This window comes from Vicugna pacos, chromosome 27, assembly GCF_048564905.1.
Source record: "Vicugna pacos chromosome 27, VicPac4, whole genome shotgun sequence".
Lineage (NCBI taxonomy): Eukaryota > Metazoa > Chordata > Mammalia > Artiodactyla > Camelidae > Vicugna > Vicugna pacos.
The window spans coordinates 20,767,783-20,792,832 of NC_133013.1; the positions used below are offsets into that span (position 1 = coordinate 20,767,783).

The following is a 25,050-nucleotide window of genomic DNA, read 5'->3' on the forward strand; positions in this document are numbered from 1 at the left end:
GAATTTTTTATGTGTAAATTATTTTGATGTGAGGTGAGTTAAAAATTACTACCCAGTGGTTTTATACCTCCAGTGTAGGTTAAGAAGAAATGTCAATATGTTGACAGGAAATTGTTAAAATTTATAGATTTAGGGAAAATTGACCTCATTATAGCAGTGGGTCTCAATTCATTTCTTAGATTTTTTTTTTGTTACTATCATACTAAGTTATTTTTATCTGTTTTATTTTCTAACTCTTTTTCGTGGGGAATTGGAAAAGCTACTGATTTTTATGTACTTTATTAACAAGCTACCTTGTTGACTACTGACCTTTGGAAATACTCCTCAGTTCTGTCCTTTCTCCTCTGGAAACATTTGCGGGGGCTCACAGGGGATGGGTAAGCCCAGCTCCAGCTGCGGCTCTGTGCAGGCGCTCCCCCTGCCCTCCTTCCACCCTGTCGCGTTTGCTTTTCTTTCCTCGTTTCTGCCAGTTCTGTTACTCTTGCTCTGCTATTTTTCTAGCAATTTTATACTTTTATAAATGGAATTTTTATCATAGTTGTAAAAGATTACAGGTTGCTAATGTATCTAGATGATGCTGTGCTCTAAACCTCCTAATTGTTTTCAGAAAAATCTGGCTTTTTAATAATGGGAAAGAAAGTGACATTGTTGCTTCCTGTTTGTTTAGCTTTTCTGAAATGTGGAAGTGAAGATACTGCTCCAGTTATTATCTTCATTTCCAAAATGTTTGCCGTTGATGCTAAGGCTCTACCTCAGAATAAGCCAAGGTGAGAACAAAGGGGAAGTTGGACTGGGCCCGGGAGATAGCCTGTGTTTGGTGGGGCGCAGCGAGGGTGTGGGTGGGAACGTGCAGAGAAAGCTTTTCCTCCTCAACCCAGAATTCACACTGAGCAACCTCTGTGGGAACATAGAATTTGCACGGTACTTTATCCTTCCTGTGATGCCTCTGGAGGAGATGGTTGAAATCGGCTCTGGGACTGTTTGAATGAAGATAAAGTGGAAGAAGAGTAGTAACAGTAGTAGTAGGCACAGTTAACTGTTACCAAGCATCAGGTGGGTTCCAGTCTAAGCCTGTCTTGTCCAAGTCAGTAGAGATTTATGGGGGTGGGACGGGTGTCCAGTCCTGGTGGGGGGTCTTGTTTAGCAGGCAGGTGTCTGAAGAGGATAGCAGTGGACAGTCAGTGACTCAAGCAGCCACCTTCCAGGGTAGCCTAGATGAAGTGAAAAGGGGTTTTAGAGCGCTTGACATCAGGATTTCCAAGAGCATGTGGCCACTCAGAATGCACGTGGGCAGTGCCCTTTCAGAATGGCCATCTGTATGGATTCTGGAGCTTCAGAAGAGAGAAGGGGAAAGTGGCATGGCTGGGTGGGAGATGAGATTATCAGCCAGGTGTCCAGTGAGAGATGAGGTAGAAAGGCAGGAATCATAATGCCAAAGGGGAGGGACAACAGTGGAGGGAGGCCCAAAGCGACAAGATCACGCAGAGTGGCCCAGCCCCCCAGACTAACATACAGGCACACCCGCACACTGCCTTTTCTCTGGTGGTTCTTGGGTCTAACACAATGGCTGATACTCACCATTTGACCTTTTAGTCCTGCTGAGTTGCCAGCCTTTAGCTTGACCCTTCCTCTTGGACCCCAGTTCTCCATGAAGACACGTTTTTGTGCTTGTGGAGAAACCTCAGTGTCTTATTGAGGTCTCATGTTTCTCTGCAGGGATGTTCTGGGCCCTGATATCTGTTACTCACTCCCTTCCTTTCCCTGTCCTTTGCCTCATGGAGGAGCAGTGTGGGTACTGAGAAAGCTGCTGTTGTGTGTGGCTCTGTGTGGGGACATGGGCTCTTGGATGTCAGTTCATAAGCTCAGAATGGCTGGGGATGCAGCGTTCTTAGAGAAAGCCTCTCTCCTGTTGCTGCAGCGAGGGAGAGGACTTGGAGAAACCTTCCATCTGGAAGGGACCGGGGACCGATCACTATCTTCCCCAGCCGCGCTAATACTCGCCGCTTCTCTGCTTGAACACACTTGATGTCGCCAGGTGTTAACATACTTGTGATGCCCTGTAGACCTCTCACTCAAGAAGAGATTGCCGAGAGGCGTGAGCGTGCAAGACGAAGGCACGCGGAGAAGCTCGCAGCAGTGCAGGGCCAGGCACCCTTGGAGCCCACCCAGGATGGGGGTGCCCTTGAAGCAAGTCCAAAGGGAGAAGAGCCAAAAGGTACAGCTTTCCTAAATAGGCTTCGGTGAAACATGATTTTTACTTAACTTCAGCTCCTGGGCTTTTAGCTTTAAAGGTAGCTTTTATCAATACTCTTTCATTCTTAGTGTTTCCTTCCCGAAACTGGGCCACATATAGCATATTTCCTGTTCCCTCTATGCTTGTAGGCAGTTCCTGGGTTGGGGGGAGCATTCTTGGCACTCATTATCCTTTTGTTTCTGGCAGGTGATGAGCAGCAGGTGGAGAGTGTGACCTCTAAATCTGTGCCCCAGGAAGGAAATGACCAAGAGTCTTTTATTGCATTTGCTCGAGTCTTTAGTGGTGTGGCTCGAAGAGGAAAGAAAATTTTTGTCTTGGGGCCCAAATATAGTCCTCTGGAGTTTTTGCAGCAGGTAAGAATTGGAAGTAAAATAGTATGTTGTTTCAAGGTTGTGATGTCTTTTCAGATTGGTCAAGATTGGTGTTTACCTTATTGATAGATTTATTTTGTCTCTAGAAGGGCACATTCAGGTGAATCCATATACTTCCTCTTGTGTTACTTTGGTAACGTTTGCTAAACCTGTCTCACTTAGTAGCATTTAGGAAATTAAACCAGAATATGAACCAAGTTTTCAAACCTTATTTAATTAAAGACTTTTTCTTCAAGGCTAGAGGAAAGAACTGGTAAGAAGAGGTGTTATGCCGGAGCCAGGGCAGTGGCAGAAGTTCCAAGAATGTGGAGATCCCAAAGCCAGGTGGCACAGGCCAAAGGCACGGGCAGTGAGCAGGTGATAGGCAACGGTTTCTTGGCAGGCAGATCCCAGAAATTGATCAGGAGGGTCTGAGAGTAGGCAAACAGCCAGCATCTAAACATATCTGAGCCAAAGGGCAAATAAGAAAGCACAGGCTAGAGCTGACTCAGAGTATTTTTGGACATAAGCAAAGGTGTATATGTAGTAGTTAAACGATAAAGGTCATAGGGTGATAATGCCAGAGGTCTGGGGAGCCAGACAGGATCAACAAGGCGCCGTAAGTTAGGTTTACAAGATGTGCAGCATCACCAGCAGAAAAGCTCATGCTCCTCTCTTTACGGATAAACCAGGGAAGCTGCTGTACTTGGCTGTGAATGAGAGAGAGGGAGGTGGCAGTTGAAGGAATTCTACGCCATCAGCTTTTCCTTGCCTTGAGTGTGTTTTCCATCAGTTTTAGCAATTTGACCCTTGGAGATTGCAACGCTGAGTGGTGGCTGAATGGTCCCTGCTAGTCTGTGGCATGTTCTGATTTGGCAGGGAGCACAGTAGTTGGTGTGTGTGGGTTAGATTTCACAGGAGGCTGAAAGTGCTGTGACGGCATGTGTGAAAATCCGTTGATCTTAATCTTACCGTCCTGGTTTAGACATAACTGATAGTTTGTTATGTATCAGAAAAGGTTAAACGTTGGTTAATTTTTTCATTTTTTTTACTCTCTGAACTGTGAAGATGAGTAAGGAATTGTTACTTAGTGCAATACTGATTTATTGGGTATTAGAAATTCCATGAGCACTCCAGTTTCTCTTCTGTACATGTGGTTTCTTTGCTCTTGCAGGGCTAGAGGTTGAAATTGACTGTTTATGTGTCAAACGACTCAAGCAAGAATGATCAAACGAACTGACAGCACAAATAACTCCTTATTTCAGTAATTATTACAAATTTAGCAACTTAAAACAATGCATGTTTTATCCTCTCACAGGAGTTGTGGGCTAGGACTCCAGGCACAGCTTGGCTGCTCCTGCTTAGGGTCTCACAAAGCTGCAGGGAGAACGTTGACTGAGTTGTAGTCTCATTTGGAGGCTTGACTGGGCAAGAGTCTGCTTCCAGGTTCACTTAGGGTGTTGGCAGAGTTCATAACCTTGTGCCCAGGGTACTGAGGGCCCTGGACTCTTTCCAGCTATTGGTTGTTGGCTGCCCTTAGCTCTTGGAGGCTGCCTGTAGTTTCTTGTCATGTAGACTTTCCCAACTTGGCTGCTTCCTTCATCAGGCCAGAGAGGAGACTGTAGAATGAATTTACTAGCAAGACAGAGTCTTGTAAAGATATTAATGTCATCCTGGGAGTGACAACCCGTCACCTTTGTCATCTTCCATTGGTGAGACGCAAGTCACAAGCCCCACTCACCCTAAGGGGGAGAGGATTGCACAAGGAAGCAGAGGTCATTTGGGGACAACTGTTAGTCCATCTGCTACATCCTTCTCTTGTTTTTCTCTATAGTTTGATAACGTGTGCATTACTAAAGAACATATTGTTTATGAACTTTGTTTAAATGGAATCTTACTGTAGTTATTCTTCTATTGACTGCTTTTTTAACTTAACATTCTGAAGTAGATTTATGTTGATGCTTATTCCTGACATTCATTTGTTGTTCTCTGCTGCGTAGTACTTCATTATAGAGATAAATACTTTATTTAAACATTTTCCTGTCAGTATGTGTTTGGACTGCTTTCACTTTTTGCTAATCTAAACAGTGATACTCTGAGTATTTTTATATAGGTTTCCTTGTGCACATTTGCAAGAAATTCTAGGTAATGTACCGATAGTGGAATTGCCTGGGTAGTAGAGTGTGTACACCTTCAGCTTAGCTGGATAATTCCAAATCGCCCTCAAAGTAGTGCTGACTGCTCCTTCCAGCAGCAGAGTGTAACTGTTCCAGTTATGCCACGTCCTCAGCAAAATTCGCTATTACCAGGCTTCTGATTTTTGCTGATCAGATGGATATAATAAGGTGTTTTGTTATGGTTTTAACTTACATTTTCCTTGTTACTCTTGTAATATGTTTATTGGTCATTCATGTTTTCTCCTGTGAAGATACCTCTGGGTCATTTGCCTGTTTTTCTGTTGTGCTGTATATGTATTTTTTAATACTGGTTTTTATATATTTTGAATACTAATTTTATATATTTTTGTATATTCTGGATACTAATTCCGTGTCAGTTTCAAGTTTTGCAGATTCCTTCTTCAGTTTTTGGCTTGTCACACTTCTTATTTGGTGTCTTTTAATGGACAGTAGTTCTTAATTTTAATGTAGTTGAATTCATCAGTCTGTTCCATTATGGGTTTTACCTTTTGTTTAAGAAAATTGAAATTATGACTACACTGAAGACACAAAATTTTATCCTATGTTTCCTTCTAGAATTTGTTTTGCCTTTCATATTTGAGTGTTTAATTTGATGTTTGTATTATAAATGGTATAGAAAAGGCATCCAATTTCATTTTTGTCCCCATGCAAATAACCAGTTGTCCCAACGCCATTAATTAATAGTCCCATCTTTCCCAGTAATCTGCTTTGTCGGTTCTGTAGTAAATCAGATTTCACATGTACATTGGTTTGTTTCTGGGCTATTAGACTTCATTTTTTTTTTTTTCTGTTACTGTCTCTGTCCAGTTCTGTCTTCATTTCTACATGTTTTGGCACCTGAAAGACCAAATTCCTCTACCTTGTTTTTCTTTAATCTTGTTTATTCCTAACTCTCTACTCTTCTCTGTGAAGTTTACAGTCAGCTTGTTGGGTTCCTTGAAAAGCCCCACTGAGACTTTGGTACTGCTTGAAATCAGTACATGTATTTGGCATGAATCAGCATTTTGTGGTACTGAATCTTTCTATCCATGAATGTGTTAGGTATAGCTTTTCATTTATTTAGGTCATTTAAAATATTTTTCATTGAAGTTTTATCATTTTCTCCATAAAAATCTTTAATCACTTTTGTTAGACTTATGCCTAGCTCTCTAATATTCTGTTGTGATTCTAAAAGTTACTGTTTTAAAATGTATAAATTTTCTATTACTGATCTATAGATATATCATTAACTTGTGTATTGATCTGTGTCTGGCCACCGTGCTGAACTGTCTTACTGATTATAGTGTATCTGTCGCTTGTTTAAAGTGGACATTCATACTACTTGTGCATAATTCTGTTTCTTCCAAGTTAATCCTTATAGTTTACATTTCTTTACGACCTATCTTTAGAGCTACCCTGCAGAGTTGTCATTGAATCAGAACATGTACATTTAAATGTAGCATGTGCCTGGAAAGGTCATCCTTTTCATGAAGTTTCCAAGTTTATCCTAACACAATAGCTTCTCTCTCCTCTGAGATTTTGTGAATTTACTTGCCTGTGCTGCTTTTTTGTCACTCATTCTATGTTTGCAGTATTTGCTATCTTTATATATGTTCTATCTGGGACATTTTTTTCTCTTCACAGCACTGGCACAGTGCCTTGGGCCTGTGGGTACCAAAGATAATTTTATTGGTTCCTTGGTTGAAATGCTTTCAGGTCACTTGCATTTATCTGGAGATATAGAATAATTTAAGATAATATTTTGAGTAATTTGAGACAATAGCTCCATAAGAACAAATATGATGTATTGTCTAGTGTATCCTGGCTGTGTGTGTGCTGTGTCTTCTCATCAGAGATCCCAGTATTTCACTGCATGCTCTCTTCCAGGTTACCAGTGTAGCATAAAATAGCAGTTGCTTGGCTATTTCACTTCATTTCATGTCATTTTTGTTACATCTAACTACTTTTCCAAAGTTACTCATTTTCATGTGTTATTCAGCACTAGCACCAGCCCTTGCTATGCTTAAAGGACATTACGATAATATTAAAACAACTTTAAGTAATAATGGTTATAATAGCATAGTAGTCACCAGAACCGGCATATGACATGGTTCATACAAATACTAGCAAAGGGCTATGGGGACTTTTGTTTATTAGTTAATGTGATACTACCAGCTCACAACAGAATTTATATTACTTAGCCATAAAGCTTATGATTATGTGGAATTCTTAACAATTTTAAAATATTTAAGAGGTTTTACAATTTCAGAATTTATTTTTAAAGTGAAACTTATTTTTCTGTCACATGATTTCACATTTGCATGAAATGTGACTGCACCATATCTTATTGATGAATAAAAGTAACTGTAGATGTTAACTAACATCTTCATTTGATGCCTCCTAACTTACCTTCTGTTACTTTTCTTTGCCGAGGTGCCACTAGGCTTCTCAGCCCCACTAGAAGACCTCCCCCCAGTCCCCCACATGGCATGCTGTGCTCTGGAAAACCTGTATCTTCTTATGGGAAGGGAGCTGGAAGATCTAGAAGAGGTACCTCCAGGAAATGTGCTGGGTAAGGTGGCGCTGTGTATTGTCTCTGTGCTCCATTCTGAGAGATTACTTCACATGTTATTCAAACTGAGTGGAATCTTTGAAGGAAGTGACTCTGATACTGTTTTTGGTTTGGTTATTTTTTTCCTGGTGTCCTTAGACTTAAGCTTAGTGCAATTGAGTAATTAGCATGTACACCAATAACTTGCTGTAAATTATGGTAGTTCTGTTAAAAAAATAAAGTCCTAAACTTTAAGGAGAGAACATTAAATAGCATTATATGGATACATTTTATTGCTGTAGCTATAAAATATAAACAAAATTGTATTTTGTACATCTTTTGTTTGTATTGTGAAATATAATACAAACGTATGTAAAAATAAAATACAAACAAAGTTAACGTTTAAAATTGCCATTATGGCAGGTTGACATTTCAGTAAGAATGGAGTGAAGTAAAAATTCCTAGTACTTTTGTCATGAAAACCAGTATACCACTGGTTGAAGAAAGTCTGAAACTAGATTATCTCCAGGGTCCCTTCTAGCTTTAAGTTTTCAGGCTTGTGTTTTCTAGAGAAAAATCTTATTTCGGTGATTAGGCCGTTTCCCCTCCTGGTATTCATTAGGGGGAACAATAAATTTTTGATATGATTTCTCGGTTGGGTTGACAGCCCATTTCAGTGGCTCCATCAGAACATCTTAGAGTCAGCCTGAGAGTCAGAATTACCTTGTTTTAGGCAAATTTTACTTGTTCATTGGTTAGAAAACTGGGGCATAGGTAGCAGTAGCAGCAGTTTCACAAGCCAGGTGTTCAATGAAAGCAACTTGTCAAAGCTAGGAGTAAGTTTAAGGCAGGACAGACGAGAAGGCCAGGGATTCTGAGGTGAGGAGCCAACAGCATGCGGGAAGGCCGACTGCCTGCGAGGGTGACGCATGCGAGGACGCTGGCCATCACGTTTCTGGGACCAGGTTTGTCAGCCTATTTGTTGTTACTGTTGTTGTTTACTTAAAAGACGTTTGTCTTCCTGGGGGACCAGGGGGCTTGGAATGAAAATACTTAAGTTGAGTGGCTGAATGTGATTGAACTAATCTACACTTTCCAATTACCTGTTGCCTCGTAATAAACCACCCAAAGCTGAATGGCTTACAAGAAAAATGGCTTTTAGTTTTCCTTGAATCTGCAGTTTGGGAATGGCTTGGTGGGACAGCTTGTCTCTCTTCCACATGGTGTCAGTTGAGGTGCTCAAAGCCTGGGCACTAGAGTCATGTGGAGGCTCTTTTCACTCACCTGTCTGGTGGTTGATACTGGTTGTCATCTGGGACCTTAGCTGGAAGTGGCACTGGGGCTGGAACACGTGGCCTTTCCAGATGGCCGCTTGGCTTCCTCGCAGCACGGTGGCTGGGTTCTGCAGGTGCTCATCCCAAAGGAAGAGGCAGGAAGAAGCTGTGTCAGCTTTTATGACCTAGCCTCTAAACCCTTCAGCCTCATTTCCACCACATTCTCTTTATCAGCAGTGAGAGTCACTAAGATCGGCCCATATTCAGAGGGAGGGAACTAACTACACCTTTTGATGGGAGATATATCAGAATTTGTGGTCATGTTTTAAAATGACCACACCACTAATCACAGATAATTCCATGTTTCCTTTTACGTTTAGCAGGCCTGTGGCAGGACACATATTACAAATTAAGACAACAATGTTCATAGTGATCAGGCAGGCCTGTAAACTCCATCTTTTCTTCCTCTTGTTAACATAGAGAAAAAGTTGCAATTCCTATTTTAATAAGAAAATAGTAGAGAGTGATATGACTGCTACCCATATGCTTTTCATCAGAAATGGTACCAAGGCAGATTTATCAGCTACAGATGAAAGTTTTTGTTGGAGAAGGAAATGAAAACATTATATGCATTCTTGAACAAGTCAGTGAATGTAGTCATATTCTAAAGGAAAGTTCTTTTATTGGCACTTGAAAAACGCAGATTTCACATTTGAAGTCCTCAATAACTCACTTAGAAAACTTACACTGACTGATAAGTGTGGTTAGATTTTATGGTCTGGAAATAGTCTATTTTAAGTTTAAAATAACTTAATTCCAACCTGATGTTTGAAAAGTTGGTATGGATGGGACCAGAGAGACCTTACTGAGTTGAACACACAATAGCCTTTTGTTCAATTCTCTACAGAGAATATCTCTAAAAATAAATGTTTGCTGCAGGCTCCTATTAAAATGTGAGGGGAAATTGAATTAGGATTCCAAATCTTTAGCCTTTTCTTATATGCTTTCAGATCTCTTCCATATGGTTAAATCTTTGAAATTTCAGGGGTATATTCTGAGAGGAAACATGATATTCCTCTTTTTACAACATGAGGAAAATAATAAATATTAATTAGCCTTTTCCTGAAATGGTTATAGTTTTGCCATGGTTGGTTGCTGAGTTGCTAGGAAATCCGTGTGGATTGAATGAAGTATTTGTATGTGCGTGTGAATCCTTAGTCATGGGGTGACTGAGGAGTCAGAAGCCTTTGAGAGGTTTTACTGGCAGATTTGATTTGATTATTTCAAGGAAAATCTCAACAGTTTGTGACTCTTAAGCCTTTGTGGTACTTTTGTCATACTTTAAATTCACTTACTAGTGAATTTCTCTTAAATATACTTTATTATCAACATTTCCACTTGGACAGAATCTGTTTTAATCAGTAAATAGCCAGTTACCTTACTAATCATTTCTTAGTATTAATAGTTTCAACTGATTATTATATTTTTAATTGAAGTATAGTCAATTTACAATATTAATTTCTGGTGTATAGCAAAATGATTCATTTATACATATATATATTCCTTTTCATATTCTTTTTTGTTATAGGCTTCAACTGATTTTAATAACTTTTCTTTTACACATGATAATGATTTTATTCTCCTATTTCCTAGTAGTTATGTGTGTTATTTCTTTGTGTTTTATATTGCTTATAACTCTCATGTGCCCAGCTGAGCTCTGGCTTGGGGCAGGTTACCCATAAGCCAAATATTCCAGTTTATTTATTTTTTTCCAGATGGATAGCTGTTGGGCCATCACAGATAAGTCCTCCCCCACCTCCAGGTTTTACTACCACTTCTGTCATAATTAAGTTTCTACAGATACTGTCGTAGTCTGATTCTTGGCTCTGTTTTCTATTCTGATGTATTTGCCAGTCTATATTGTTTGGTTTTGGTGGTTTCAAGTCATTCTTTCTTCATCTGGTATTATCACTATTCACTTTTATAATTTTTAGCTGTTCTTGGATATTTATTTTTCCATATGTACTTGATATCATTATACTTCATTTCAGTAAATTAAATATCCATATTAAGACATTTTATTTATAGAAGTAAATCGTGACCACCTTCTTTTACTGTACAACTCAATAATAATATAGAAAAAACTAGGTGAGTTACCTTCCTGGGGGTAATCACTATAGGTGTTATCAGTGCAATGTATATTGTTTCAAACTTCTGTCCATGCATAAACACACATGCATACATACACATGTTCTTATAGTAAGAAATAACTTTATGTGTGTGAATTTATAAGTTCATTTGGGAAGAACTGACATTCTTACCATATTGAGTCATTTCTAGCGATGGGGAGGGGAGCCAGGAAGGGGCTGTGACTTAAAATATATGTTGTTCTGCTCTCCTAACTTATAAAGTACTGAATCATTTTAAACCACTAAGTTATGCTAATAGTAGTCCATTCTGGGGAGAAGCCGTTTCCATTTCATACAGGTTCTTTTGTCACGGGCCCCAGGCCTGGCTGTCTGAGATTGAGCCAGCTGGCATGCAGCCAGAATTCCTTCTGCGCCAGGGTCTTCCCGGAGAGAAAGCCTTCTGCCTTCTTACTTGGGGTATTTATGGGCTCCAGGAGCTCTTATTTTTAACCCATGGCGAGACCAGTTGCTCTCTTAGTGGCATAAATTAATCCTAGGATGCCTGGGTGACCTTTAATCTAGCTCCATCTTTCAAATTTTCTGGCATTTGGATGAGACCTTTTCCTCTGTTGACATAGCCTTTCCCTAATTTTTACCTTTCTTTGGACATTTCACTTGAGATTTAGGGGTAGAGGGATTTGGGGAAAAGAAAAATGGTATCAGTGTCTTTGATAAGCCTTCCTTTCTCAGGATCCAAAGTCTCTTAGAATTAAAAAAAGATGGGGTTTAAAAAAATAAAAGCATAGTGAACTATTGTGCTCTGAAAAGACAAATCTTTGCTTACATTTTATAGCCTGGTCACCCTCTCACATGCATGTATTTCACGCTTACTGTATGTTTGGTTCTATATGACACACTAGGTTAGATTTCTTATGTTGAGTGCTTAAATTTAATCTTACAAATTATTTATAGGCCCTTCACAGTTTTTATCCCAAATTAGCCAGAATCTCTTTCATGAGAAACAGCACTGGGTGTGCCAGCTGGGATCTCTGGCAAGTTGGCTACTTTTGTGGGGACTTTCAGACCTAAAAGTATATCCATATAAAATATCAGATGATCTCATGATAAGCCTTTCCTCCTCTCTTAGTTGCTTTTCCGGGAACCTTCCTAGTTGCCCACATCTTGGGCTTTTCTGCCTTTTTAATTACTTTGCTCACTCCCCTCTATGCTTCGTTCTATTTGGATTTCTCTAGGTGATATTCAGAAAGCCAGAGGTCCAGAGGTCATTTGACAGATAGGAATTCCATCCCGCTAGAGCTCTCTTCTCACAACCAGGAGCTTTAAAAAAGCAGTTCTCATCCTAATTGTATGCACAAGGACTAGCTGCACATGGCTGTGCCTCCACAGAGGTCCAGAATAGTTTTCTTAGCCTTGAACAAACTCAGAAGCATTGCTGCTTTCTCAGAAAGCTCAAGCAGTGATCATCATTTATACCAGCCTAGACTTCTGGGCAGAGGTTGAGTGGGGCTAAGTCGGCTCTCTGAAGCCATCATGGGATGTTGAAAGGCATCTGCAGCCTTCTGGCTCTAGCAAGGGCCACGGCTACACTGAGATGAACACAAGGGGGCAGCCTTTCCCACGGATTGTCATCATATTGAAAAACAGAACAAAGACTGGGATGTCTGTATGAGCGCGTGCATGAGCTGTGCTCTGTGCCAGAGCCCCTGTGTAAAATTCGTAGCTTCTACCTCTGTATTTATAAGGATTATTAAGGTGTTGGGTGAAGGGCATATGAGTGCTGAGTAGGTTTTGTGCTTTACTGGAGTGAAGTTTGCTGACACAACCAGGATTACTTTGTGTAGTTACTGTGAACTATACCCCCTTGCCCAGCCCAGAGTCTTGCAAACATGTAGACAGGCATTTTTTATTATCAGAGGTTGAGAGTTCTGAATCATTAAAATAGACAAATTGAAATTAGTTTAGCTAGTTTTTTGAACCTTCTAAGAATGATTTCAGAGCAGTAATTTAAATTTATTTTGGCCCTTTCTTTCTCCTGTCTCTCCCACCTCTCTTCCAAATACTAAAGGCATTGTTTCAGTTGTATATTTTTTTCCCTTTGGTTTCCTCTTTACCTTGGAAATTGAGTTATGACTCCTTGGGTTGTTTCTAGTTGAAAAAAGCATTATTATGAAAATATATGCTGCTTAGTGGGCAGCGAAACAGAATATAAAACATCACTAACGTCCTGCTCTCCCGTGCAATTAGAAGCACATTGTCACTAGTTTTGCTTTATGTTTCCCAGATGACTGTTTGTTAATTTACAGCAGTTCAGCACTTAATTGCATTGATGATCATATTTCAAAGGATTTGGGTCTATTGGTTCAAGTGCAGAATTGAAGTAAGGGTTGTTATTCCTTCACTGTTGCATCTAAATCCATCTTATTTGACTGTGTAATGGCCGGAAGAAATCAGATATGCTTTGAAAATCAAAGGCAAAGCCCCTGTCCCCTGGGCGTAGGGGTAGGGTAGAGAGAAGAACATTTTCTTTTTGGTCTCTACGGAAGCGCCCATTAGATTTATTGTATAATGGGTGTTTTTCTCCAGTGCCACAAGCCTTCAATTTTTCTAGAATGATATTTGTAAAATTTGGAAGTCACGGTGGCCCAGTGGTTAAGGTGTTGGACTCGATATTTATAAAATATCATTTTCTAAACAGTTTACATAATCAATGCCATTATATTTGTGTATCTTTTGTTAACTGATCCCAATAGAGATGGCACATACGTAAATGCACTTGAGAGATACATTTAACCAATGTTTACTGAGCATCTTTTGCACACCAGGTGTTCAGTGACTCATTTTTGTTTGGGTTTTCTGATCTGAATCTCACAACAAACTTGAGTGGTGAATTTGTTATCTTCATTTTGCAGGTGAGAAAACTGACGCTGAGAAGGTTTTCGCTTGTTCAGCAAATGGCACTCGCCCTTAGTTAGCCAGATTTTGTGTTCTGTCAGTTGTGTAGCTGAGATTAGTTACTGATTCTCCTCACTTTCTGTGATTGTTGAAATGAAAATACGCTATAATGATTTTTGACATTCTGCTTATTAGGTCCTTGAATTTCATGATTCGTGTAGTCCCGTCCCTTCTTCCTGTGAAAAGGGAGCCTGAGACTCAGAGAGGAACTAGGTCTCCTCCAGGTTGGGTCCTGAGAGTGGAAACTAGAACCCAGGTCTTTCCTTTTATAAGGGAAAAAACTGTTGGAAAGGAAAGGAAGAGAAATAGCCTGGACCCTCTCAAAAGAGAGAAACTGAACAATGAGAATTTGTCGGGTTTACCCAGTTTGGAAAGAGAGACTGTATAGAGGTGAGATGTGAGGTATACCCCACTCCCCCTGTCCCCAAGGAGAGGTATTTTCCATTGGCCCCTTATGCTTCCTCACTGCTGATGTCACACTAAGAGCCTAGATTTGTTTTATGTCCGTAACTCGTAGGCCCTTCACTGTCTGTCTGGCTCGCCCCACCCCAGACCCTGTGCTTTAGTTCTCACCACTTCTGAATACATCAGAATGTTAATAAATTTATTTTCAGGTATAATTAACATGTAACATTGCTTACGTTTAAGGTGTACAGCATGTGGAATTTGATGCATTCATGTCTTGGGATATGATGACCACCGTGGTGTTAGGTACCACCTCTGTCACGCCACATAACTAATTCTCGTTTCTCTTCTGTGGTGGGAACAATTAAGATCTAGTCTCTTAGCAGCTTTGAAGTTTGTAATACAGGCTTGTTGTCTAGAATCATTATGTTATGGTTTAGATCTCCAGGAATTATTATCTATTAGTTGCAAATTTGTACCCTTAAATGCAGTCTCCCTGATTTTCCCACCTCCCAGTAACCAGCATTCTATTCCCTGTTTCTCTGAGTTTGGCTTTTTTTATATTCCACATATAAGTGATATCACATAGTTTTGTCTTTATCTGACTTCTCTCTCTAAGTGTGCCCTTAATGTCTGTTCATGTTGTTGTAAAAAGTAGGATTTCCTTCTTTCTCATGGCTGACTAATGTTTCTCTCTGTGTGTATGTGTGTGAGAGAGAGAGACAACTTCTTTATCCAGTCGTCTGTTGATGGACACTTAGGTTTTTCCATGTCTTGGCTATTGTGAATAATGCCTCCATAAACATGGAAGTGCAGACTTCTCTTTGATATCCTCGTTTCATTTCTTTTGGATGTATACCCAGAAGTGGGATTGCTGGATCGTATGGTAGTTCTATTTTTAATTTTTTGAGGAACATACATAGTGGTGAACTAATTTACATTCCCACCAGCAGTGAATATATCAGGATTTTTATACCTCTGTGTTCCCGCACATGCTCTCTCTTCTCCTCCAGTGTTCTCTTTCCCTTCACTGCCTGATAAACTCAGGTGCAAGGCCCAGCTCAGTTGCCCCCTCTCTGTAGCCTTCCTTGGCTGCTCTGGTGGATCACCTGGCTCCTTCCCTTGGATTCCTACACCTCTTTTAATACATTCTTCTTAGAACATTTATTCCATTATATTGTTTATGTTTTTAGTTGGTGTCTCTAAGCTTCTGGGCTAGGGGTCATCATTCTTTGGGCATATCCAGTATTGAGCCCAAGCCTACTACACATACTTTACTAGGACACATGTTCTAGTGTGAGTGTGAGTGAACAGATGAATGACTGTGTACTACCCTGCCAGTGGCACCTTTTGAGCAGAGATGGAGTAGGATTTTGAGCAGGAGGAAGGGAGAGTCTTGGGAGTTCTAGGAGATATTATTACTGTTATTTATTAGTTTGGTGATTTGGCTTTTAGATTGTATATGGGGAAACTGAGGGACTACAGATCAGAAAGGGAGAATGGAAGACAGAAGGTCTAGGAACTTGAATATCCAGCATGTGACCACCAGTCATATGCTCCTGGTTTGTTTCCTTGTTGCTTCTGATGTTCGACATGTTCACCAGGAATTAATTTCTCCAAGGACCTGCATTAATTTAGAGGTGCAGAACTTGGAGTAGACAACTAGGCTGGGTGTCGTGTGCATTAAGTGTGGCTGTTCGTTTTTCATATGTAGATATATTAATCTGCCCGGATACGAGACACCTTAGGGCTCTTCACAGCCTGAAATCTCATAGCTATGAGAGTTTGTAAGTAATGTAACATTAGTCTTTTCAGGTCTTTCAGAATATCTTCATTTTCAAGTAACTTTGAGCATTTTCTGGATTTGTTTGACCCAGGAAAGTCTAATTTTCTATATAAGTCTAATATACCCAAAGTCTTTCTTGGTAAGTTTGAAAAACAGGTCCCTTTATGAGGTTAGACAGGTTTATAACCCAGTATGTTAAACTTATGTTAAAATATAAAATTGTCTTTAAAAAATAAAAAGCTGAAACAAGTAGAAGGTATTAGTTTACTGGTATAATTATAGATAATTTGGGTATATTGATTTTAACTCTAAATGATGTAAAAATATTTCCAAAACTCACATCATGACCAACAAAGCAAAAAAGTTGTAGAAAGAATATTTTGTGTATACCCTATTTTGTTTTCCACTTTTTTCAGTATACCTCATTGGTTTTCAGATTCTGAAAACAGGACTGTGGGGAGTGGAAAGGAAGATGATCGTTTGTACCCATTAACTCCGTCTGCCTTTCTTAGTAAAGCAAACTGTTTTTATAACTAGGGAGACCTCACAGCCTGGCTTGCTCAGGACATCCTGGTTCATGCCTGCTGTCTTGAAGAAGCTATTAGTAGTGCCCCCTTTCTCCTTTGAAAATGCTAGTTTGGATGATGAATCCTATTGTCACGCTGGTTATGACTAATACACTTTTCCCTTGATTGTTTTAGTTTATGCTTGATTTTAATACCTTTTAGTGCATCTTTCCCATATTTTTAGATTCTCTAATGTTTTAAAAGGCATCTCCTACTTATAATTCTATTAATGGCTGCCCCTTACTTTTTCAAATCATTCTTTAAATATGAGTCAGTACTGAAATGTTATTCATGTATCCCACCAACTTAAGACAGATTATAAATTCTTTCAGAATGGCACCTGATTCATCTTTGTATCTCTGACAGTATCTAGCATTATACTTTGAACAAAGTAAGTGCTCAAGAAATATTTATGGAGTGAATCTTAGGAAACAGTTTAGTCTTGTAGAAAGAAGGGTGGATTTCGGTCCAGTCAGAGAACACAGTGAATGTTCTTCAGGTGAAGGAGCTGGAACTGAGCCAGGGATGGGGATACAGTCAGCCCCACGGAGACTCCGACCACGCCCAGTTTAAGAAGAGATTCCATTTATCTCATTTCGTTACCTGGGGACTCTCAAATAAGTTTTCAGTAAACTCTTTTTCAGTTAAAGTTCTTTCTGGAAGATTACACTCCTGCTAAATGTAAAGGCAAAGGAGTTTTCCAGTGCTGTGGCAGATAGAGAGCAGCTTGATTGAGCCACTGTGGCGACCAGCAGCATTGGCAACGTCACTGTGTCTAAAGTTAGGAGAGACCAAGTGGAATAGTAGTTGGAGAGCCATGCAGGGGATGCATGGAAGAGATTTTTATGAGCAAATTCAGTTGACTGAGCTATGTGTATTTCTACAGAATAAGTTTGTCTTCTTAATTTGAAAGCTAGGTGTATTCAGTAACAGTTAATCACTTCTGAGCCAGAAGAGGGAAGAATGCCATTTTTTTAGAATTTAAGTTGTAAAATATGCCTTGTACTTTCTCATCACCAGAAAAAAATCAGTCTTTTTAAAGGCTTTGCCAAATTTTGCTCTGGCTACGTGCCTCCAAATTTAGGCAGAATATGGACAACTTAACTGTGCTTACATGTAATAGTGCTGTAGACTCTCATGACTAAAAGCCTTTGAGATTTAGAAAGTATGGTCATCTTTGAATCTACATTTGAAGTGTAAGTTCTGCTTATCTGCAAAGCTGAAAGGGAGTCTAATTGGTTGTAAGTAAGGAAGATGTTATGGATAAACTGAGCACAAATATTCTCCAAGTCTTAAGTTATTAGATAACTGCTTAGCATATGATGGTCAGTGCTCAATAAATTGGTGAATCTGTATCTTTTTTTCTCTAGCAGGTATATTTGATCATAAAGCTCACTATTCAGTTTTCAGGATCCAACAATCACAAACCATTGCATAATCCTGGAGTATGTTCTTTTTCTTTTATTTAAAAAATATATATATAATTTGAATTGTTTTCTGTTTTAAAAGTTACACGTTCTTGTTGGCAAATTTAGATGGTACGTTTTTATTTTTATTTCACTCATTTGGATTTCAAAAGTAATACTTGCCTATAGTAAAAATCTGAACAATAACAGAGTGTCAGAAATTAATAGTTTCACCTCTGCCACCACTTCTCTGATGAAATCATTGACATCAAATCGGCATGTATCGTTCCATAGGTTTTCTTTATACAGTCCGCACACTCGTGCACACACGCATTTTCTGCCTCTTTCTTTTGCCCTTTCTTACAAAATGGTTATTGAATATATTATTAGTTTTGTACAGTTCAGCTCACACAGTGTCAAGAGGCACTGCACTATGAGTGTGTACAGTCTCTTCTGACACATTTTCAAGTTCATTACTGTTGTTAATACCCTATCAATTCACATGAGCGTTTTCTGCCCCATAGTGTTGTGAAACCCAAATAAGGTAATGTTTATTAAAGCAGTTGTTAAGCATAAAGCTCTTAGTAAGCATGATAAATACTAATAATTATTTATGAATAATTCTAGTTTTTATAATTCCTACAGGACAAAATGGTACATCTGCTTATACTTGAATTATTTTAGTAGCTTCCATACATTTCTGCACCTGGTTTTACTTATTGTATTTGTTACTTCAAGTTGGAGCGTGCCTAACCTTCTTTGCCTCAACAGATGTTAGAAAAAAAATCCCATTTGTTGTGTTTTCAGCAGTCCTTTTCTTCCATGTTTTTGGCTATATCTTGGCCGTATATTCCTGGGTGAATGAGAGTGATACTATAAATTTCATTCAGTTAACATGAGTGTGTTGGGGTCTAGGATTCCTCATGGTTTGTAAGTCTATATCCATTGTCATTGTGATTATTTTATCACTAGCTAATTAGTTACAGCCAGAGATTTTCACTTTGCCACAAGTCTAAAGTTCTTCTTTGTCAGAAAGACCACACACAGTCCTTGAAAAGTTATTTTCAAATTTGATCACATAATTTCCAAATGTCCTCCATAAGAGTGAGCACGATGGCTCTGAGTGAAAAACTGGGGCGCTTGACCAAAGCCTCTCGGTTTGTTTCTAATCATGTATGGGTGGAGTGTAACTTGATTAGAGTTGACTGGCCTGAAATGATCCCAGTAAGATGCAGAACTGGATCTGGATTGAAGTCGCACTATTTTCTGCCTTTGTCCAAGATTTAAGGGAATCATCGAAATGAATGAGTTTGGGATTTCATGTCCAAATCCATTTTTAATACTACCATCTTATGTTTTTATAGCACTGTATGCTTTTCAAAATGCTTTTATCTATAGTATTTGATCTGTCCAGTCTGCTTTTAGCTTCTATATTTCAAAGGCCAGTAATGGCAGGGTTGGAAGTAATACCTATTAGAGTAGTGACTTTGAAAACTTTGAAATGATTTCCAGGTGTTTTAGATAGGGCACATTTGAATGGGGAAACTTTAAACTTTCTTTTGTATCAAAGAAAACTTGAAGTAATCTTAGAAATTAGCAGCTCATTTCTTTCATTGTTGTTGTTCTTTTTTATACGAATATATATAATTTACTGAGATGTGGATAATAAATAATAAACTGAGGGAAAGCTGTGGTTGAGCCAAGGAGAAAAGGGGGCAAAGAAAACTCAGTTTTCCTTAAATCCCTAAGGTGGTGGAAATGCATTTTAAATAATTTTCATGACAGAAAGTCCTTTTTTTTTTTTAATCACAGTAAGCATGCAAACTAGAATGGAAAAAAATCAAGGAGAATCAGAATAAAATAATAGCTATGCAGTATATATCTTGGGGACGGTATATATCATTGAGATTTTACTGGTGACCTAGTATCCATTTTTAAAATGTCCCACAGACATTAAAGATAACTTGTGCACGCACACACACACATACACCTCTATTAAATCTGTATTAGTGCTTCAGGACATGAAAAAGATATTATCTGAGACAAAAGTAAAGCTTTCTTCTCTGATTCTACTTGCTGACCCTTTCTTATACCATAGAGATAACTGCATCACCAAGATCGCAAAGGAATTTCCAATAAATCTAAAATCTTGCTTCCACTTTTTGTGAAGACCAAAGATTAGAACAGGAACCTGTGTGCTGTCTGTTACAGCCCTTCACTCGCAGAACCAACATGGGTGCTTCCTCTCTTGGAGTGAACGTAGAAGACATCAGTGGACGTATAGAAAGATGTGGCATTTCAAAAGAAAGAGACCAGTTTGACCCGCAAGAGTGAATAGGACTATTTGACCCGGAGAAAACTTAGGATAAGGAGTTATTATCCAAAGTAAGATTAGGAGGCTACTGCATTGATAAAACCAGAGCCTGTAGTCAAAAAGATAAATAAATAAGTGATCTGAGAGGAGAAAAAATGTATACACTGGAAATTACAAACATGATTGTAGGATTTTAAAACAAGGCTGTGAGGAATGGATTTGATACTGAAGAAACCTTAATCAGTGAGAGGAAAGCTGAAGAATTCTAATAGAACTGAAAAGAAAAAAGATAAAAGTTCTGAGCGAAAAGATTAGGACCATGGAAACTAAACACAGAGAATTCAATATAGATAAATATGTATACTAACGTGTACGTGTGTACACTAGAAAAAAATAATGGGAGGAAGTTTTCTGCGGGCTTGGGTCCTCATAGTAAAACCCCTGAGTGATGAGCGTAGTTGCAAGTGGGGGCGGGAGCAGGAGAGAGAAGGCTCCTAGAAATATTTCAGACAAAATCTGAATGTCAAGAAAGTATTTCAGAAAATCTGGATAGCTTAAAGCAGAGTACCCACTAAAAAAAGGAAATGCAGTCGGCATCAGGCTCATCGTGGCAGGGGTTTTAGAGACAGATTTCCTTTTTCTTCGCCGAAGCATTGGCTTCGTGTGAACGTGGCATGGAGAAATGAAGTTCTCCTAATTTTTTAGCTGAACAATGGACTTACATTATTCACCCCACTCTTTAAGTTATCCTTGTCCCAAAATCCTCAGATGAGAGAACTTCCCATTTCTTTGTTTTTAAGATGATCCTTACTTTGGCTGTGAGGTAGATTATTTTATCCTAACCTTTTTCTGTCAATCTCTGAGGAATTTGGTAGTTAGGAATTTTCAACTTCTTCCTTGTAGTCTACTTAGCTTCCTTTTTTTTTTTTTTTTCCAAATTTGGAGAAAAAAATTCTCAAAATACCGTGAAGGAGATGAAATGCTGGGGAGACTGGTCAGTAGGGCGTGGAAGAGCACTGCAGAGTGTGTCTGCTCTCCCTCGGGCGGTTTGCTGTGCCTCCTGTTTTAGAGCAGGGATGTCGTTTAGTTTTGTGGTTGGGCCTGCTGGGAGAGTATAGCCGGGCCCTGATTTAAAGTGAAGTGTGACTTAAGGAGCAGGAGGAAGACCTGGTTCCTTCCCGGGGAGAAGACCACGATGCTCATGGACCTCCACCTGCACCAGGAAGCTGAGCTGAGCGCTTCACAAGTCACCCTGCGTGCAGGGTTTTGTCATCTCCACTACTAGGAAAACTCTTTCGAAGCTAATTAATGTTCCTACATCAGTCTCCGAGGTTGCTGTGAATGTGTGTTACGGTCATGATTTGAACGTTCTTTTTGCTTCTGCTGTTTCCTGCGGGTACCGGGAGAATTTGCTCTTCAGAATCCTGTGTAGCTCAACTGCAGATCTTTTGCATAGTAATACGGCAGTCAGCACTTTCCAGGATAGATATTTTAAATGATGACTTCCCTAACGATATCAAAGATGAAATATTTAGATTAAAAATGATTATTAAGCTGGGGGAGGGTAAAGCTCAGTGGCAGAGTGCATGCCTAGCGTGCATGAGGTCCTTGGTTCAATCCCCAGCACTGCCATTAAAAATAAAAAACCTTATCACACTCTGCCCCAAAAAAGAAAAAATAATAATTATTAAGCACTGATTATAAGGATAACTATAAGATTGGATCACTTTTCTTAGCCCCTGTTCTAAGCCTCCTTCACCTCTCTCCTCACCTCTGAGGTCCCGGACTGCCACAGCCCCATAGAATGTAAACCAAAACTATGGGCATGAACGCATGACCGGCTCCAGCCAGCCAGGAAAGGCGAGCCTTCATTAATAATATGTACTGCTCGAGTGTTCTGCTCTTGGACTCATGAGATAACCTTCTGATACTGTTCTTCTGGGCAGACTTCCCGGTGCTTTGCACTTTTTAGGGAATCCTGTGCTTGGTTTTGTTTTAATGTTGGCTTCAGTAACTCCCTACGAAATTTAACCAGCTGCCAACTGACCCTGTTCACAGAGAACACAGGACCCATTATAAACCCAGTGATAATATTCAAAATGGCTAAAACTGCAGTGCTTCAGAGCTGCAGGGTACATTTTGCTGGACCATCCTTAGAAACTTTGTTACTACATTTCTTCCAGCTCCTTCCATCAGATTTAGGGAGGGAGGGTGCAGTTTATCACTAACCCTCCTCTCCTCAGCTGGCCTCTGCTGCAGTCAGCGGAGTAGTAGTGTGACATGCTCAGTGGAGCAGGGACAAAAGGGTCAGTGACCAGTGACAACTAATAATGGAAGGTGGCTGAGTGGTATTGTGACCTCACACCCTAAGGAAGCAAGTCTCTCCACCACCACCACCAAAATAATGAGATTAGCTGACCAAAGAAAGAAGAGAGAGCTGCCTGCTAAAAACCCGACTTCACTGCCAATTTTATTTTTATCCTATGTGCTTGAAGAGTTAGGCAGATACACCCTGGCATATGTAAGGCTCTCAGTTACTAAAGAAAATGAAGTTTACATTAAGGACAAAATTATTGTAAAATATCATTATCAACTTTTCTTTGTCCCCACATTTGAGAAATGGATCCTTTTTGCTACCAAATGAATATACAGTCACAGGGCTTCTCGACTAAGATTCCCTGGGCAAGTCCTCACGTCGTTGTGCCATCTCCCACCAACCGGGGCCAGAAGTGTGCTGTCGCCGCCAAGCTCTCTTTCCTGCTGGGTGATCCTCTTCACCTGTAGACCTCATTGTTGTCACTCCATCCCCTGCCCTTTAAAAATGCCCCGTGCCAGAGAGGCTCCAGCCTTGACATGAGGTTGGATGCCCAGTTTTTCTTCCCACTTGTTTGTCGCTGGTGCCTTTACAGGCTGACTGCTCCGCTCTGGTAATTAAACCGGATGTCAAGCCACATTTTAGCTCCTTATCCTTCGTAACTAGAAAATGTGCTTTCCAGGCAGCTTGACATCCTCTTCTGCCATTTCTGGGTGGACTCAGGTTTGTCCCTTCCTAACAGAACAGTGCTTCAAGTGTAGGTGAGCGGTGCTGGAAGCTCTCCCTTTGTGAGCTGGTTCCTGTGCTTCACGAAGACAGCCTGAGTTTGAGTTAGCGGCTACCACAGACCGTTAGTGTGCACCAGCCCTGCTGTCAGCCACAAGCTGAAGGCCTTTTCATGCAAGTGACTGCCTGAAAATGTACCTGTGTGGGCAGCTGATTTTTTACCTACGTGTAGTACTTTACTCTGTTAAATTTATATGTGGCACACAGAGGGAATGGGAACCGTTTAGGGGTTTTATGGAAACAGAAGTGTTGAGGAAGGCGTGATAGCTAGCTTTCAAGTATTTAAAGGCTTGCATTATTCCAGAGAGTAAAACTAGAGGCAGTGGTGTGATAACAAGGAATGTGACTTGAATACAACTATAAGAAAGCCAAGAAGAGCCTGCTTGGGAGAAGCAATGTCTTACTCATTTGCCTACCAGAGGACTTGTCGTGCAGTAGGTGTTCACAATGGTAAGTGAATTCTCACGCACGCGCACACACACACACGCAACTTAGAATTCATGCTCCTGCATCAGGGAAGCGGGCTGCTGTGACCATCTTCTCTTAAGGGGATGTATGAGGGAGATTTTGCATCGCAGCAGGTTGTTTTAAAGCAAAGAGGCTGTCAAGCTTCTTCCAGTTCTGCACCTCTGTTTGTGTGATTAGTTCTGATTTTCTTACTGTCCCTGAGGATAATAAATCCGATTATGTATCGAGTAACTGATTTTTTTTTTCCTTTCCATGTTCAAGTATAATCACAGTGGAAGTGGATCTTAAATGATATTCCTGCACTTGTATGCAAAAGCAGAAGTACAAATTAACTCGTCTTTTTTGTCATCTGGGGATCATTTTATCACAGTTAAATTCAGGACAAAGTCGTATATTGAGATTTTAGAGGGTGCCGTATATGTATGGGAGGGGAATTTGCTGATAAATCATAAGACCCTAGATGTTTAGAGCTTAAAGGAACTTGGGATATTTTATCCATTCCATAGTCTTAGGGAAGGGCTTACTTTGATAACCTAGCTGCCCTCTGTGACAGTCTTACCTGTGTACCATGGGTGTCCTCTTACCAGGTGTACAACGTATTGCAAGTACATCTCCTTATATTCAAAGGGGAAGGGAAGAATCTCATTATTAATGTTGTTTTACTCTATTCTGCTTTTTTTTTATCATAATATAGCTTAGAGTATTTTATCAGTGCTGTGTCTTAAAATACGTCATCACATTCAAATTTACTGTATTCTGTTTCATGGCTAAATAAATTTTATGAATGTACCACAAGTATTTTAAACTAGCTCCTTCCTAATGAATAATTAGTTCGTTGTTACGCTGGTTTTCCTGTTTCAGACAGTGCTATGATGACCGTCACTGTATTTATATTGTGGTGGCTCTGGGTTTTTTGCCAGTTTGATCACAGCTATTCCTTCATTTTAATTGACATTTAACAGCGGTGAAATTCATTCATTCATTCAACGGATAACTGCTGAGAGCCTACTAGATTCCAGGCATAACTATTCTGGTGATTATCTGAATAGAGAGGCAGTGAGGCCGTAGTAGGCTGGGGAGGAGATAAGAGATGAGAGAAAAGGAGATGGCACAGCCAAATGGTTGATGAACACCTGAGGTTTCTCTGTGTTGCCGGTGGAGGGGTGGCAGCCGGGATGAAATACAGCTCGTGCTCTCTCCCCTTTTCCTTTCCTGATTGAATTTACGTGGTCAAGGGACTGTCGTTTGTCCTTTGAAGGTTTCAGTTGATGTTCATTGTGAACCAGTTTCCCTGTAT

General features: G+C 39.8%; 1 protein-coding gene across 1 annotated transcript in view; it reads left to right on the forward strand.

Annotated features, from left to right (window-relative positions):
- Positions 1–25,050, forward strand: part of EFL1 (elongation factor like GTPase 1) — an 89,908-nt gene that overhangs the window by 25,999 nt on the left and 38,859 nt on the right. Inside the window, exons 12-15 of the mRNA XM_072950889.1 lie at positions 668–767; positions 2,064–2,215; positions 2,441–2,607; positions 7,215–7,353. Coding sequence (XP_072806990.1) covers positions 668–767; positions 2,064–2,215; positions 2,441–2,607; positions 7,215–7,353 — 558 coding nt within the window. The remainder of the gene's footprint in view (positions 1–667; positions 768–2,063; positions 2,216–2,440; positions 2,608–7,214; positions 7,354–25,050) is intronic.